This window comes from Meles meles, chromosome 1 (genome assembly GCF_922984935.1).
Source record: "Meles meles chromosome 1, mMelMel3.1 paternal haplotype, whole genome shotgun sequence".
NCBI lineage: Eukaryota > Metazoa > Chordata > Mammalia > Carnivora > Mustelidae > Meles > Meles meles.
Genome location: NC_060066.1, coordinates 40342647 through 40361221, shown reverse-complemented (window position 1 = coordinate 40361221; position 18575 = coordinate 40342647). Strand labels below are relative to the sequence as shown.

The 18575-nt window shown below is 37.7% G+C and overlaps 1 protein-coding gene and 1 pseudogene across 2 annotated transcripts in view; one reads left to right on the top strand and one right to left on the bottom strand.

The window, feature by feature from the left end:
• The window catches only part of CPQ (carboxypeptidase Q), a 502411-nt gene that overhangs the window by 101770 nt on the left and 382066 nt on the right, over positions 1-18575 (top strand). For both annotated transcript variants that reach the window (XM_046027443.1, XM_046027451.1), the window contains exon 3: positions 11366-11832. In XM_046027443.1, the coding sequence (XP_045883399.1) occupies positions 11400-11832 (433 nt within the window). In that variant the 5' untranslated portion in view covers positions 11366-11399. The remainder of the gene's footprint in view (positions 1-11365; positions 11833-18575) is intronic.
• On the bottom strand, positions 15485-17480 carry LOC123955426 (annotated as a pseudogene).

Genomic DNA, 18575 nt, shown 5'->3' with positions numbered 1-18575 from the left:
ATTTATACTTGGTAGCTCCAAGAGGGTGTGGGTATTCTCTCACACAACTGTGTCTTCAGTGCTTAGTAGGGGATCAATAAATTTTTGTTAAATGAATGGTGAGATGAAGTTACGATTACGACCAAAACAAAACACTGTTTATGGTTAATAAAGAGGAAATGTTTGGAATGAGTAGTACTACTTGTCGTTGTTGATCACCATAGAATTCTTTTCTCCATTTGCAGACTACTAAAAAAAAGTACTACTATAACTTGTTTAGTTTTATTTCACTGAAATGATGGTATAGGGATATTTGTATTTCTGAGCCAGGGCAGACTAAAGTCTTTCAGATCAGCAGATCCTCCTAGTGATCCCGTAGGGAACTTTCCTTGGGTTGGTGTGGAGCCAGTGCTCTGTGGTAGATTAAAATGACTTCCAGTGATTGCATCATTCATGATTTTATCAAATTCTTTCTTTTGTTGGGGAACTATTCACATGTTTATCATTCATTGTGAAAAATTGCACATTTTGATTTTCCTAGAATTAGCTGTGAGATACTAGGACTATTCCCTAGTACTAATATGGAAAGATATGGTACGTAAATCTGTGTGTGTGTCATCAAAACCCTTCTTGATTTCATACACCAAACTATTTCTACTTTGGCCTATGTCTTTTCATGCTGAGGAGGGCTGGTGTTTTTTGAGTCTTTCATGCAGATAAATTGGTGCCTTTGGTCATTCTTCTCATTTGAATTGACTCCAAGTCCAGAATGAATTTTTTGGTGTATGGTGACCCTAAATGTGTAAATTAGGAGAATATTTCCTCAAACTGTCCTTGATTATATTGGCCTTTATTTGGCTTTACTCTGTTTCTGCATTTTACTATTTTAATTTTTATTATAGATCTCTATTTCTTGCTAGGAATGTATAATTATATATTGGGTTGCATTATTTTTTAAATTACATGTTATAAATTGCCTATTATTTACAGTGTTTTTCATAAGTGGAATATTTTCTTCCATTTTTGTTACATCTCCAACTATTTACCACTGTTAGTAATAATTATTATTTTCTACTATTTATTAATGAAAACATATCTTAGATGGGCTAATGTGCCTCCTTAAAAACAATAATAATAAAAGATTCTTGCAGTGTGTCATTGGAGAGATATGTAATTATGCATTTTAGCCAAGAACTGCATCAGTAATTTTCAGATTATGTTCTAGGGAAAACCAGGTTTAGAATCAACTAATATTTGTTTAGTGTTTACTCATGTCAAGTGTTTCAGGTGATTTCTCACATAGTTCTCTACCTTTGATCTTACTAAACTTTCTAAAGTACTAATACTACATTCAGAGGAAAACTGATCTATTGAAAGATAAAAAAATCTATCTTTTAAGTTAAACTACTTTTATTTTTTTTTCCATTTTATTTATTTTTTCAGCGTAACAGTATTCATTCTTTTTGCACAACACCCAGTGCTCCATGCAAAACGTGCCCTCCCCATTACCCACCACCTGTTCCCCCAACCTCCCACCCCTGACCCTTCAAAACCCTCAGGTTGCCCCAACCTCCCACCCCTGACCCTTCAAAACCCTCAGGTTGTTTTTCAGAGTCCATAGTCTCTTATGGTTCGCCTCCCCTCCCCAATGTCCATAGCCCGCTCCCCCTCTCCCAATCCCACCTCCCCCCAGCAACCCCCAGTTTGTTTTGTGAGATTAAGAGTCATTTATGGTTTATCTCCCTCCCAATCCCATCTTGTTTCATTTATTCTTCTCCTATCCCCCTAGCCCCCCATGTTGCTTCTCCATGTCCTCATATCAGGGAGATCATATGATAGTTGTCTTTCTCTGATTGACTTATTTCACTAAGCATGATACGCTCTAGTTCCATCCACGTCGTCGCAAATGGCAAGATTTCATTTCTTTTGATGGCTACATAGTATTCCATTGTGTATATATACCACATCTTCTTTATCCATTCATCTGTTGATGGACATCTAGGTTCTTTCCATAGTCTGGCTATTGTAGACATTGCTGCTATAAACATTCGGGTACACGTGCCCCTTCGGATCACTATGTTTGTATCTTTAGGGTAAATACCCAGTAGTGCAATTGCTGGGTCATAGGGTAGTTCTATTTTCAACATTTTGAGGAACCTCCATGCTGTTTTCCAGAGTGGTTGCACCAGCTTGCATTCCCACCAACAGTGGAGGAGGGTTCCCCTTTCTCCACATCCTCTCCAGCATCTGTCATTTCCTGACTTGTTAATTTTAGCCATCCTGACTGGTGTGAGGTGATATCTCATTGTGGTTTTGATTTGTATTTCCCTGATGCCGAGTGACGTGGAGCACTTTTTCATGTGTCTGTTGGCCATCTGGATGTCTTCTTTGCAGAAATGTCTGTTCATGTCCTCTGCCCATTTCTTGATTGGATTGTTTGTTCTTTGGGTGTTGAGTTTGCTAAGTTCCTTATAGATTTTGGATACTAGCCCTTTATCTGATATGTCGTTTGCAAATATCTTCTCCCATTCTGTCAGTTGTCTTTTGGTTTTGTTAACTATTTCCTTTGCTGTGCAAAAGCTTTTGATCTTGATGAAATCCCAATAGTTCATTTTTGCCCTTGCTTCCCTTGCCTTTGCCGTTGTTCCTAGGAAGATGTTGTTATGGCTGAGGTCGAAGAGGTTGCTGCCTGCATTCTCCTCAAGGATTTGGATGGATTCCTTTCTCACATTGAGGTCCTTCATCCATTTGGAGTCTATTTTCGTGTGTGGTCTAAGGAAGTGGTCCAATTTCATTTTTCTGCATGTGGCTCTCCAATTTTCCCAGAACCATTTATTGAAGAGGCTGTCTTTTTTCCATTGGACATTCTTTCCTGCTTTGTCGAAGATGAGTTGACCATAGAGTTGAGGGTCGATTTCTGGGCTCTCTATTCTGTTCCACTGATCTATGTGTCTGTTTTTGTGCCAGTACCATGCTGTCTTGATGATGACAGCTTTGTAATAGAGCTTGAAGTCCGGAATTGTGATGCCACCAACTTTGGCTTTGTTCTTCAATATTCCTTTGGCTATTTGAGGTCTTTTCTGGTTCCATATAAATTTTAGGATTATTTGTTCCATTTCTTTGAAAAAAATGGATGGTATTTTGATAGGGATTGCATTAAATGTGTAGATTGCTTTAGGTAGCATAGACATTTTCACAATATTTATTCTTCCAATCCAGGAGCATGGAACATTTTTCCATTTCTTTGTGTCTGCCTCAATTTCTTTCATGAGTACTTTATAATTTTCTGTGTATAGATTCTTAGTCTCTTTGGTTAGGTTTATTCCTAGGTATCTTATAGTTTTGGGTACAATTGTAAATGGGATTGACTCCTTAATTTCTCTTTCTTCAGTCTTGTTGTTGGTGTACAGAAATGCAACTGATTTCTGTGCATTGATTTTATATCCTGACACTTTACTGAATTCCTGTACAAGTTCTAGCAGTTTTGGAGTGGAGTCTTTTGGGTTTTCCACATATAGTATCATATCATCTGCGAAGAGTGATAGTTTGACTTCTTCTTTACCAATTTGGATGCCTTTAATTTCTTTTTGTTGTCTGATTGCTGAGGCTAGGACTTCTAATACTATGTTGAATAGCAGTGGTGATAATGGACATCCCTGCCGTGTTCCTGACCTTAACGGAAAAGCTTTCAGTTTTTCTCCATTGAGAATGATATTTGCAGTGGGTTTTTCATAGATGGCTTTGATAATATTGAGGTATGTGCCCTCTATCCCTACACTTTGAAGAGTTTTGATCAGGAAGGGATGCTGTACTTTGTCAAATGCTTTTTCAGCATCTATTGAGAGTATCATATGGTTCTTGTTCTTTCTTTTATTAATGTGTTCTATCACATTGATTGATTTGCGGATGTTGAACCAACCCTGCAGCCCTGGAATAAATCCCACTTGATCGTGGTGAATAATCCTTTTAATGTACTGTTGAATCCTATTGGCTAGTATTTTGGCGAGAATTTTTGCGTCTGTGTTCATCAAGGATATTGGTCTGTAGTTCTCTTTTTTGGTGGGATCCTTGTCTGGTTTTGGGATCAAGGTGATGCTGGCCTCATAAAATGAGTTTGGAAGTTTTCCTTCCATTTCTATTTTTTGGAACAGTTTCAGGAGAATAGGAATTAGGTCTTCTTTAAATGTTTGGTAGAATTCCCCTGGGAAGCCGTCTGGCCCTGGGCTTTTGTTTGTTTGGAGAGTTTTGATGACTGTTTCAATCTCCTTACTGGTTATGGGCCTGTTCAGGTTTTCTATTTCTTCCTGGTTCAGTTGTGGTAGTTTATATGTCTCTAGGAATGCATGCATTTCTTCCAGATTGTCACATTTGTTGGCGTAGAGTTGCTCATAGTATGTTCTTATAATTGTCTGTATTTCTTTGATGTTAGTTGTGATCTCTCCTCTTTCATTCATGATTTTATTTATTTGGGTCCTTTCTCTTTTCTTTTTGATGAGTCTGGCCAGGGGTTTATCAATCTTATTGATTCTTTCAAAGAACCAGCTCTTAGTTTCATTGATTTTTTCTATTGTTTTTTTGGTTTCTATTTCATTGATTTCTGCTCTGATCTTTATGATTTCTCTTCTCCTGCTGGGTTTAGGGTTTCTTTCTTGTTCTTTCTCCAGCTCCTTTACGCGTAGGGTTAGGTTGTGTACTTGAGACCTTTCTTGTTTCTTGAGAAAGGCTTGTACCGCTACATATTTTCCTCTCAGGACTGCCTTTGCTGTGTCCCACAGATTTTGAACCATTGTGTTTTCATTATCATTTGTTTCCATGAATTTTTTCAATTCTTCTTTAATTTCCTGGTTGACCCATTCATTCTTTAGAAGGATGCTGTTTAGTCTCCATGTATTTGGGTTCTTTCCAGCTTTCCTCTTGTGATTGAGTTCTAGCTTCAGAGCATTGTGGTCTGAAAATATGCAGGGAATAATCCTAATCTTTTGATACCAGTTGAGACCTGATTTGTGACCCAGGATGTGATCTATTCCGGAGAAGGTTCCATGTGCACTAGAGAAGAATGTGTATTCTGTTGCTTTGGGATGAAATGTTCTGAATATATCTGTGATGTCCATCTGGTCCAGTGTGTCATTTAAGGCCTTTATTTCCTTGTTGACCTTTTTCTTGGATGATCTGTCCATTTCAGTGAGGGGAGTGTTAAAGTCCCCTACTATTATTGTATTATTATTGATGTGTTTCTTTGATTTTGTTATTAATTGGTTGATATAGTTGGCTGCTCCCACGTTAGGGGCATAGATATTTAAAATGGTTAGATCTTCTTGTTGGACAGACCCTTTGAGTAGGATATAGTGTCCTTCCTCATCTCTTATTATAGTCTTTGGCTTAAAATCTAATTGATCTGATATAAGGATTGCCACCCCAGCTTTCTTCTGATGCCCATTAGCATGGTAAATTGTTTTCCACCCCCTCACTTTAAATCTGGAGGTGTCTTCGCGTCTAAAATGAGTTCCTTGTAGGCAACATACTGATGGGTTTTGTTTTTTTATCTATTCTGATACCCTGTGTCTTTTGATTGGGGCATTTAGCCCATTAACATTCAGGGTAACTATTGAGAGATATGAATTTAGTGCCATTATTAGCCTGTAAGGTGACTGTTACTGTATATTGTCTCTGTACCTTTCTGATCTACTACTTTTAGGCTCTCTCTTTGCTTAGAGGACCCCTTTCAATATTTCCTGTAGAGCTGGTTTGGTGTTTGCAAATTCTTTCAGTTTTTGTTTGTCCTGGAAGCTTTTGATCTCTCCTTCTATTTTCAATGATAGCCTAGCTGGATAGAGTATTCTTGGCTGCATGTTTTTCTCGTTGAGTGCTCTGAATATATCATGCCAGCTCTTTCTTGCCTGCCAGGTCTCTGTGGATAAGTCTGCCGCCAATCTAATATTTTTACCATTGTATGTTACAGACTTCTTTTCTCGGGCTGCTTTCAGGATTTTCTCTTTGTCACTAAGACTTATAAATTTTACTATTAGGTGACGGGGTGTGGACCTATTCTTGTTGACTTTGAGGGGGGTTCTCTGCATCTCCTGGATTTTAATGCTTGTTCCCTTTGCCATATTAGGGAAATTCTCTCCAATGATTCTCTCCAATAGACCTTCTGCTCCCCTCTCTGTTTCTTCTTCTTCTGGAATCCCAATTATTCTAATGTTGTTTTGTCTTATGGTGTCACTTATCTCTTGAATTCTCCCCTCATGGTCCAGTAGCTGTTTGTCCCTCTTTTGCTCGGCTTCCTTATTCTCTGTCATTTGGTCTTCTATATCACTAATTCTTTCTTCTGCCTCATTGATCCTAGCAGTGAGAGCCTCCATTTTTGATTGCACCTCATTAATAGCTTTTTTGATTTCAACTTGGTTAGATTTTAGTTCTTTAATTTCTCCAGAAAGGGCTTTAATATCTCCAGAGAGGGTTTCTCTAATATCTTCCATGCCTTTTTCGAGCCCGGCTAGAATGTTCAGAATCGTCATTCTGAACTCTTGATCTGACATATTACCAATGTCTGTGTTGATTAGGTCCCTAGCCTTCGGTACTGTCTCTTGTTCTTTTGTTTGTGGTGATTTTTTCCGCCTTGTCATTTTGTCCAGATAAGAGGATATGAAGGAGCAAATAAACTACTAAAAGGGTGGCAAAGACCCCGGAAAAATGCGCTGTAACCAAATCAGAAGAGACCCCAAATTGTGGGGGGGAGAAAGGGGATAAAAACAGGTTCTGAAAAAAAAAGAAAAAAAAGAAAAAAATTTAAAAAATAAAACAAATAAAAAAATATAAAAAAGAAAGAAAAAATATATATATTTAGATGAACTAGTCAAAAAACGTTAAAAAAGAAAAGGGTAAAAGTTTTAAAAAATTTAGCAGAAGAAGAAAAAAGAAAAAAGAAAAAAAAATTGAAAAAAAGAAAAAAAAATTGAAAAAAGAAAAAAAAATTGAAGTAGCCGCAAGACTAAAGAATCATGGGGAGAAAGCCCTGAGTTCCGTGCTTTGCTTTCTCCTCCTCTGGAATTGCTCTGCTGTCTTAGGAATTGAATCTGCTTTCTCCTTGATAGATGAACTTCGTCCTGGCTGGATATTTTGTTGATCTTCTGGGGGAGGGGCCTGTTGTAGTGACTCTCAAGTGTCTTTGCCCAAGGCGGGATTGCACCGCCCTTACCAGCAGCCGGACTAAGTAATCGGCTCGGGTTCGCTTTTGTGAGCTTCTGTTCCCTGAACGCTTTCCGTAGAGTTCCGGAGGACGGGAATGAAAATGGCGGCCTCCCAGTATCCGGCCCGGAGGAGCCGAGAGCCTGGGGCCCCACTCCTCAGTGCGCCCCCAGAGGACAGCACCCAATCACTCCCGTATCCCCAGCCTCTAGCCACGCTCCGAGCTCACCCAGCCCGCGACCAGTTCAAGGTAACCCCGAGCTGAGAGTTCAGTCCTCGGCTCTGTCCCTGCAGCCGGCTTCTCCGTTCTAATACCTGCGAGCTCTCCGACACTCCGACACCCCCGATCCTTCTGTGACCCTGCGGGGCCTGGGGCCACGCTGGCCCCGCGTGGGCTTTACCCTGGTTTAGCCTCTGGAGCAATGTCCCTCAGTGGAACAGACTTTTAAAAGTCCTGATTTTGTGCTCCATTCCTCCGCCGCTTGCCGGGAGCCGGCCCCTCCCCCCGCGGTCTATCTTCCCATCGTTTTAGATTCACTTCTCCGCCAGTCCTACCTTTCAGAAAGTGGTTGATTTTCTGTTTCTAGAGTTGCTGTTCTTCTTCTCTTCGCTCTCCCGTTGGATTTGTAGGTGTTTGCAATGTTTAGATAATCTATCGAGCTGATCTCCTGCTACCTGATGTAGTCTCAGGCTGCTACTTCTCCGCCATCTTGACTCCTCCTTAAGTTAAACTACTTTTAAAAATAAGTATTTATTGCATTTGTGGGATTGAAGATAAACTGTAGTTAAGTTATTAAGAACAACGCTCACAGATACTGGCTTATGTTTTAAAGTAATTATATCATTTTTTAGTGTCAAAATTAAATTAACTGACCATGCTAACAGGCATTAAGAATTATTATGAAAATGGCATGTTTTCTATTGATTCAACTGACATATATGCAAAAAGATCTAAAAGTGTTAGATGCAGGCCTTGTCTTCTAAACATATCTTCTAACCAGAATGTAGCCTAGGGATGATGTCCCATTGGTCCCTCTGAAAGCAGTCCTTTCTTCTCTACCTATGGGGCCATTAATCAAGTCTGTCTTGAGATGTCATGTCTTTTCTATATAGCTTTTCATGATTTCTTTTGTTCTTTTCTGTGTTCTGGTGCTGCTCTATATATGAGACTGTTTGAGTACATATTTTTTGCTATAGTTATTTGCTTCCCAGACTGCATTTGGGTGTCCCTCATTGAATTTCTGTTATTTGTAAATGCATGCAGTTTCCTATAAGAGAACAATTTGTGATCCTTGGGGAAGTCTGCACTAGTTGGTCCAGTTACCTGTTTGATTGTACTTGCTGGTTTATCTGCTACCTAGGAATCACAGCACGGGTCCAGTTTCTGCAAAAGGAGTATGGACTGGGGATCCCTAAGCTCTCCTGTACCACAATATTGCCATTATATGATTCTAATCCATCACTAGAAATGTATTATGAAGTAGTTAACATTTAAGGGATGCTTAAAGAATTTTTAATGAGAAGTAGATACTTGTGGTTAGTGTTAATTACTTGATGTGTTATTAACTTTTTCTTCTTTTTTTTTGCACCAACACCACATTGAAAGAATGTACTTTGAAGAATAAATTGCAATCTGGTGAAATATTTTCATGGTTTAATAAAATTTAGCTTTTAAAAACAAGCATCAGTAATGGTGACTATAGAAACCAAGAACCTTGCATATAAATAGTTATAATAAGAAGAACAACATCAGTATATAGTTTTCATAATTTTTCAGAATATTTTAAATATGATAGCAAATTCTTATTCCTTCAGTTTCTTTGTAAAGGAGGCAAGACAAGCACTCTAAGATCTACAGGGATTAAGGGCTCATTCATTCCTTAAATGAAAATGTACTGAGAGTTTACGCATGGGTAGAATGATTGAAGATACAATGATGACTGCTTGACTTCAAGAATAGGAGAGACAAATTCATAAACAAATATATTAGTTAATAATATTGTTAATTATGGTAGAAGCATAGAAAATGGTGCACATAACTCTGGAGAGGTGTTTGGTGAGACTCCATAGAAGAGGTGATTTTTAAAGGATTTTCATTAAAGAGTGAGTGGAGATTTGCCAGAAGAAGAGGAATAGGGTGAGGAGAAGGGTCTTGTAGGAAAAGGGAAGGAAAATATGTAGAAATTCAGAGTTATGAAAGAGCCTGGGTATTGGAAGGACAGTGTCCAGTTCAATGTAGCTAGAGCATTACTGTCCGATATAAATATAAATATGTAAGTTTAAAATGTCAAATTTCATATTAAAATACAAAAACAGGAGAGTAATAATATAATTTAACCTAATACAGCTAAAATATTTGTTTTTTTCATACATAAGTATGTGGTATTCAGTTTTAAAGATTAAATCAGGTCTATACTTTACACTTAGAAAACATCTCAATTTGGGCTAGTCACGGTATCTAGAAGCTTCCCTAAGATGTGTGTAATGTTTAAGAGAAAACGAGGAAGAGGAGAAGGGAGAAAGAGAGAATGAGAAAAAGAATGGAAACATTTGTAGGGGGCCTGGGTGGCTCAGTTGGTTAAGCATCTGGCTCTTGATTTCAGATCAGGTCATGATCTCAGGGTCCTGAAGTCAGTCCTTATGCTGGGCTCTGTGCTGAGTGTGGAGCCTGCTTAAGATTGTCTTTCTCCTTCTCCTGGCCTGTGTGCTTTCTCTCCCTTCTCCCTCTCAAAACAAAACAAAACAAAACTTTAAAAAGAGAATGAAAACATGTGTTTGCTCTAGAGGGAGAAATGGAAAGATGAAGTTGTAGTTGTTGAAGCCATATTTTGAAAGGCCTTGTATACTGGCTGAATTTGGAATTTATCCCATAATATAGTAGCTTATGACTGTGATTCTCAAATTATCTTGGTAAAAGGCCAGTTTTTAAAATTTCAGATTTGTTGCAGACTGATACTTTTGCAAAATAGAAAAGCAGTGAATTAGAAAAATGAAATAAAAGAGACATACAAGGAAAATCACCATTTTTTAATCATTAGATTTGACAAGTGTACAATTGTTTAGTCAGTTGTTTATAAAGATGTCTAAATTAATGCTATCTAATAGAACTTTTTGTGATGATGGAAATGTTATGTCTGTGTTTCCCAATATGGTAGCCACTAGCCACATGTGGCTATTAAGCATTCAAAATGGGGATAGCTAAAATAACCATTTTATTTGGTTTTATTCAATTTAAATTGAAATAACTACATGAGGCTATTGGCTGCTTTGTTGCACAGCACTGGATGTGTTTACTCTTAATTCTGTATCTATTATAAAGTATTGAAAACCAGCTGTGGACTGGCCTTGGTCCTCAGACCATACTTTAAGTAGCATTATTTAGAGCATGGACTCCAGAGTGAGAAATCCTTTGTGTGTCTGTGGCAAGTCACTTAATCACTTGCTACTCCACGATCCTCATTTATAAAACAAAAGTTCGTATTAAGGAGAGGAGAAGTGAGTTGGGGGAAATCAGAGGGGGTGATAAGCCATGAGAGACTGTGAACACTGAGAAACAAACTGAGGGTTTTGAGGGGAGGAGGGTGAGGGTTTGGATGAGCCTGGTGGTGGATATTAAGGAGGGCATGTATTGCATGGAGCACTGGGTGTGGTGCATAAACAATGAATCTTGGAAACTGAAAAAAAGTATTAAGAAAAAAAAACTATCTCATAGAGTTGTTGTGAGGATTAAATGTGTAGCAGGTGGAATTAGGGAAGGCACCAAGAAAAGATGACACTTGCTGGGGCCACGCTGGATGAGTTCAGTAGGCAGAGAAGAAAGATCCTGTCAGGTACAGGGAACTCTAAAACCCATTTGGATCATATTCTGTTAAGAGGGAGGGACAGCAAACAGTATGGTTTTAACCCTATCACTGCCACCACACTGCTAACATTCTTTCTCTTTCCTAGTTGTCTTATTTTAATGTTTTAGCATATTTTAGACTGGATCGCTAGGTAACATGTGAGTCTGTGGTTTTAATAAATACTGCCTATTCAGCCAATCATTGCCTCCTTATGCTTCTTCATTCCTGGGAGTTATGGTGCCTGGATTTGATAGCGGAGGTTGGGCAGTGGCAGAGAAGGTTTGAAAAGCAGTGCCTCAGGTATGGCATATGGCTGTGAGATTCTTTCCCCCAAACCACATTTCTTTCTTATATAGATTATTTTAGGAAGAAAACCACCTGGAAGAATCAATGAAGTTCCTTCTTTTCACATTTGTTGGTGTTGTTCACCTTTTCTCCCTGAACTCTGGGAAAGCAATCTATAAGAATGACATCTTTCGGAGGACTTTTCAAGAAATAAAAGAAGAAATAGCTCACTATAAAGATGTTGCTAAAGCAATCATCAACCTTGCTGTTTATGGTAAAGCCCAGAACAGATCCTATGAGCGACTGGCACTTCTGGTTGATACTGTTGGACCCCGACCAAGCGGCTCCAAGAGCTTGGAAAAAGCCATCCAGATCATGTACCAGAACCTGCAGGAGGATGGGCTGGAGAATGTCCACTTGGAGCCGGTCAAAATACCCCACTGGGAAAGGGGAGAAGAATCTGCTGTGATGCTGGAGCCAAGGGTTCACAAGATGGCTATTTTGGGTCTTGGCAGCAGCATTGGGACTCCCCCAGAAGGTATCCTTTGTCTTTTCAAGTCAATTTGCTGTGTACATTATAAAACTAGTGTCATGGGATATAGCTGATTATAGTATGCATGATTCATATTATAATTTGGGTGATAAGAAGGACGACAGAATCGTTTCTCATTCTGTTGGCTAAATGAGTTCTCTTATACTCCTTTTCCTTCCTACTTCCTTTCCTCCCTTTTTTTTTTCTTTCCTCCCTTTCTTTCTTCTGTTTCTTTTTGAAAGGAAGTTTATTGTGTAGGGCCACTTTTTAAATGAAGATCTGCAACTATGATCCACGATATTTACCAGCCCTATCACTAAGTAACTTATAGCTAGTATGACATTAGTTTCATTCTATAGAGCATTGAGATAACTGTGTAGAAGACAGAAAAACTATAATTTCCTCTAAGCAGCTTCAGTGTACAGAAGTTTTTAGAATTGATGAAATGGGTAAAGATCTTTATACACGGAATTGATTTGAGTTGATTGTTGTTACAGAAGCAGAGGCCTCAAATGCAAGGAATTATCCAGGGTGAATTTCTACCTTTACTTATCAGCACCCTAGTTCAGCTTCATCAGACAATATAAATGACTAGATCAGGAATATACAACTAGTCACTAGTGAGCTGCCAATCAGTCTTGAACTATTCATGGACTGTTTTCCTACGGGCTGTTCATGTATTCATGGACTATTTTCCTATGGCAGAGGAACTATTTTATAGAAGCTAGTTGACATTCTCATAAAAGTTTATAGAAAGTTTTTTTTTTTTTAAGATTTTATTTATTTATTTGACAGACAGAAGTCACAAGTAGACAGAGAGGCAGACAGAGAGAGAGGAGGAATCAGGCTTCCCGCTGAGCAGAGAGCGCGATGCGGGGCTCGATCCCAGGACCCTGAGATCATGACTTGAGCTGAAGGCAGAGGCTTTAACCCACTGAGCCACCCAGGCGCCCCAAAAGTTTTTAGAAAGTTTTGACCTTCTCTAATGCCAAAAGAAAGACCCAATATAGAAGTAGATGGTCAGTTTTTTAAAAAACATCTTTTTTGAGGTATAATTCACATAATATTCACGCATTTAAAATCTATAATTTGATGGTTTTTAGTATATTCACAGAATTGTGCTACTACAGCTACCGTCTAATTGTAGAACATTTTCATCACCCTGAAAAGAAACTCCATACTCATTAGCAGTTACTTTGCATCCCTCCCCTACCTCCCTCCTAAGCCCAAGGCAACCACTAATTTTCTTTTTATCTTTATGAATTGCCTATTATAAATATTTCACATGAACAGAATAATATACTATGTGTTCTTTTGTGACTGGCTTTTTCCATGTAGTGCAGTGTTTTCTAGGTTTATCCATGTTGCAGCATTAATCAGTACTTAACTCTTCTTTATTGTTGAATGATATTCCATTTTATAAATATTTTATAAATATACCACATTTTATCCATTTAGTCAGTTGATAGACACTTGTTTTTTCTTATCTTTTGGATATTATGAATAACGCTGCTAAAAACCTTCATGCATAAGTTTTTGTAGGATATATGCTTTTATTTCTCTTGGATATATACCTACCTATGAGTGGAATTGGTGGGTCATATGTAACTCTATGATTAACTTTTTGAGGAACTGCCATACTCTTCTCCAAAGTGACTATGCCAATTTATGTTTCCATGAATGCATTCCAGTTTTTACACATACTTCTCAATGCTTGTTATTGTCTGTCCTTTTGGTTATGGCTACCCTAATGGGTATGAAGGGTTATCTCACTGTGGTTATGATTTCCATTTCCTTAATGATTAATGATGTTGATCATCTTTCCATGTTCTTATGGGCCATTGTGTATCTCCTTAGGAGAAATATTTAAGTCCTTTGCCCAATTCTTAATTATGCTGTTATTATTGAGTTGTAAAAAGTCTTCATATATTCTGGATACAGGTCCCTTATTAGATGTGTGATTTATTAATATAATGGTAATTGATGGTAATATTGCTACAGAAAAGTTTTTACTTTTGAGGGGCACCTGGGTGGCTCAGTGGGTTAAAGCCTCTGCCTTCGGCTCAGGTCATGATCTCAGGATCCTGGGATCGAGCCCCGCATCGGGCTTTCTGCTCAGCAGAGAGCCTGCTTCCTCCTCTCTCTCTCTGCCTGCCTCTCTGTCAAGTAAATAAATAAAATCTTTAAAAAAAAAAAAGTTTTTACTTTTGATTTAGCCCAACTTATCTAAAATTTTGTTGTTATTGCTGGTGCTTTTTGTGTTATAGCTAAGAAACCTTTGCCTAAACAAAGGTCACAAAGATTTATTCCTCTATTTTCTTCTACAAGTTTTATAATTTTAGCTCTTACAGTTATAGCTGTGAATTAATTTTTATATGTGGTCAGGTAGTAGTCCAATCTTCATCCCTTTGCAGGTGGTCATTCAGTTGTCTCAGTGTCATCTATTGAAAAGACAATCCTTTCTTCATTGCATTGGGTGTATTACATTAATTGATTTTCAGACGTTAAACCAACTTTGCATTCCTGGGTTAAATTCCACTTGGTTATAACGTGTAATCTTTTTTATAATATTACTGAATTCATTTTGCCAATATTATGTTGAGGAGTTTTACATCTATACTCATAAGGGATATTGGTCTGTAGTTTTATTTTGTGTGTGTGTGTGATGTCTTCATCTGGTTTGGTATCAGGGTTAATTCTATACTCCAATAATTGGTTGGAAAGTACTACCTGGTCTTCTATTCTTTGGAAGAATTTGTGAGGGATTGGTATTAATTCTTTAAGTTTTTGGTGGAATTCAAAAGCCATCTGGTCCTGGGATTTTCTTTGTGGGAAGATTGTTAATTATTAATTTGATATCTTTCATTGTTATAAATCTATTCATATTTTCTATTCTCAAGTCAATTTTAGTAGTTTGTGTCCTTCTAAGAATTTATTTATTTTGCCTAAATTGTATAGTTTGTTGGCATATGGCATTTACAGTATTTCCTCATAAGTATTTTTATTTTTGTGAGGATAAGGATCCAAATTACTCTTTTTGGTGTCACTTGCTTTCAGCCTGAAGAATTCCCTTCAGTTTTTTGTTTTTTTTTTTTCCCCCAAAGCAAGTCTGTTAACAGAAAATTCTCCAATCTTTCATCCATTCTTATTTATTTATTTAATTTTCATTTTACAAGCGTAGTTCTACTGGATGTAAGATTTTTGGTTAACAGTTTTTTACTTTCAGCACTTTGAATTTGTCATCCATTATCCTTTTGTCTTTGCTATTTCTGATGAGAAGTCATTTGTTAATATTATTGGGATTCCTTGTATGTGAGTCTTTTTTTTTTTTTTTTTTTTTGCATTTCAATGACTTTATTGAAAGGTATATCCCTTAGTACCAAAACATAATAGTAGTTGGTTAGGCTACCTCTGCCAACTCAAAATGAACACTTACGTAGTCAATTATTGAACTATATCAGCCTTTTGGGAAAATTGAAGTTATCCACAAAACACGGTTCACAAAAGTATAAGATATATTGTGGTTCTTTGGTTTATTTTCTAGTGCACGTTTACCCACAACACGATGTCAAAACTGGATACAGCCATTATGGATGGACTCAGGCTACTTGCTGCACTAAGTAACTGTCTACAACACTTTTAATGCCATACGTCTCCTTACAGTCACTGACTTAATAGAACATCTTGAATACTACCTTAGCAACTTCATAATTATGAAGATGCCTGCTTACTTTATTTTAAAGACTTTCTTTTGGCACAGGAGGGGCAATTAGTGAAAGTATATTCTCTTCCTTTAAAAATTCTAAATTAGAAGCAATAGCAGTTTTTATAAAAACAGCCCTTAGTAAAAGCTTCTGGAGTGTTAAATCAGCAAATTTTTGGAGTGAAGTTATTTTGAATTACTAACACAAAAACAAATTTTCTTGATGGGATTAAATGGAGGCAGTAGATATTATGTAATTATGATGGATACAAACATTACCTGTTTTTTAGAAAAAATATTAAAGATAACTTAGTATGCCAAAATGACTAGGCCTGTAGTTTTACTTTTATAAAATGCCATCAAATTTAAGTGTAATTCCCACTTATCAATAAAGTCCAATCTCTGGATTATCTATTACTTGCACTACAGGTACCAAGAAACCATTTTCACTGCCTTGAATAGTGACCCTTGTTATGCCTTAAAAGTGCATTTGTGAAATGCTGGTTTTGATGTCTACCTCCTAATTTAGAATTTAATTAAGTTATCACTTTTAATACCATCTAAATACAATATACTGACCCAATATAGAAGGTTGGGTCAATGTTAGAAATGAAGATTCACAGTTCACCTTCCCAGGCTTTTTATTAACATTTCACATTTATGCTCTTAGCTTTGAATTGTATGCCTCACAGATGAATTCAAATTTATTTTAATTCCCCTATAGCTTAATAATTAGGTAGTTTTGCCAAATCTGAGAACATCAATGCTAATCTAGTTGTGATGTTCTGAGGCTTCACAGCTTAAATCCATTAAAACATTATGGAATCCATAGGACTGTGGAGAAAAGCTTCAGAGAAGAGCTTTTTGTTGCTGTAACAATCCAGTTAAGGGACCATTTCGGGAATCTGTAGTAACTATGCTTCAATTGCCGTGCAGTACGTCCAGAAACAATCCATTTCAACTTCTGAACATTTGGTTTGGAACACTTGTTAGATGAATATTCAGTTAAACACTTGGATACAAGTTCTTGCCAGAAGGTCAAATCTCTGCCATTTATCTTGGAATGTGTCTGAAGACATTCTATTCCTTCTGTTAACTCTACACACTTCTGTGCTTGAATCTCCAGTGCAATGATAGACAATGCCAACACAGAAGGCTTTACTTTAGAAAATATGATCCTGCAGTGGCATGCCTTAAGTTGAGCTTCTAGTCTTTCAAAATTAAGGCTATTCTTCCTTTCAATTGGTAAGTTCTCTTGAATGAGTGAATAGTAGAGTTGTAGAAACTGAAAGGCAGTAGTAGCTTTGACTTTCCAACACACCTTCTCCAATACAATCTTTTCCATTCTCATCAAATCTGAAACTGTGAACCTATACTGGCTTATTCGGATCAAGTCAGTTGCCAATGGGACATTCCTTTCCTCTTCTATTGATTTAACAGCCAAATAGAAGCAGCTCAGCCCAACACACCCAAGGTGCTTGGGCTATACCTTCATTTTGGACAGGAATCTGTCCAGTAAATTCACAGCTAGAGAAAATGTCTCCGTGTCGAAGCCAAAGAACTAAGTTAGACTGAGAAGATCTTTTACTTCAAAGTCCCTTAGCCTTGCAGTCATTCTGAGGCCATTATCGTGTGCAGATTCAATTAGTCTCAAGCCGCAGACCTTTGGCTGACATCTCGACTCCTGTTCCAACAGGGCATTCAGCTGGTGTAACAGTTTCTGAGAGTCAGTTGTTGTCAGTACCTCTATCATCTTGACCGCAATTACGGCTCTTCAGCGGTAACCACCCTCCCCGGGCCTGCTCTCACCTCACCCCACGATATCAGATCCGATAGGCCCACGAGGTGAGGGGTCTCGAGGGTAAGAGGGGAGAGGTCCGGGGAGGGGGAGCCGTCCTGGGTGGAGGTCTCCACAGCGCCGCCCAGACGACACTGCCCACCACAGAGTCAGCTCCGAGGCGAAGGCCATTTTGCTTTTACTGATTTTATTTGTGGTTTTCATCATTTTGATTATGATGTATCTAGGTGTCAATTTCCTTGCTTTTTCTTACTTGGAGGTTGTTGAGCTTCATGGATGTCAGTGTTTTTTTATCAGTTTGGGAAGTTTTTAGCTATTATTTCTATGAAGATTTTTCTACCCATTTTTGCTCTTCTGGTCCTTCCACTGTGAGTATGTGAGTACAGTTAATGGCGTCCCATATTATTCTGAGGTTCTGCTCATTTTTCTTCCCCCCTTTATCCCTCTATATTCTTTAGGTTATGTAACCTGTGTCAATCTAGTATCAAGTTCACTGATTAATTCTTTTGCTAGTTTAAATATAGTGTTGAACCCTTTACTGAATTTTTCTTTTCAGTTATTATAATTTTCAGCTCCAGAATTTTTCCTGTAATTTTTATCTCTTTATTGATATTCTTTTTTATTATATTATGTAGTGTTCCAAGATTCATTGTTTATGTATAGCACCCAGTGCTATTGATATTCTGTATTTGCTAAGACATTGTCATCATTCTTTTCTTTAATTCTTTAAGTAACTTTCCCTTAGTCCCTTGAACATATTTATAAAAGCTGCTTTGAAGTTTTTTTTTTTGTGAGAACGAATTTAAGAAGTTGTATTTATGAAATATACAGGTTTTAGGGCAATACAGGAAGCTTAGTAGCTTAATATATTGTTTTCCCCTGATGCTGGGGTTTTACAGTTTCATGGGAACCCTGTGGTGGTTTTCCTCTTTTTTTTCTTTTTCACTTTTTTAAATTTCTTTTCAGCCTAACAGTATTCATTGTTTTTGCACCACACCCAGTGCTCCATGCAATACATGCCCTCCCTATTACCCACCACCTGGTTCCCCAACCTCCCACCCCCCGCCCCTTCAAAACCCTCAGGTTGTTTTTCAGAGTCCATAGTCTGAAGTTTTTTTCTCATATGTCCTACAACTGGGCCGCCTCAAAGGCAATTTCTAGGGCCTGCTTTTTATCCTATGTATCAGTCACACATTACTATTTCTTTTTTTTTTTTTAAAGATTTTATTTATTTATTTGACAGAGAGA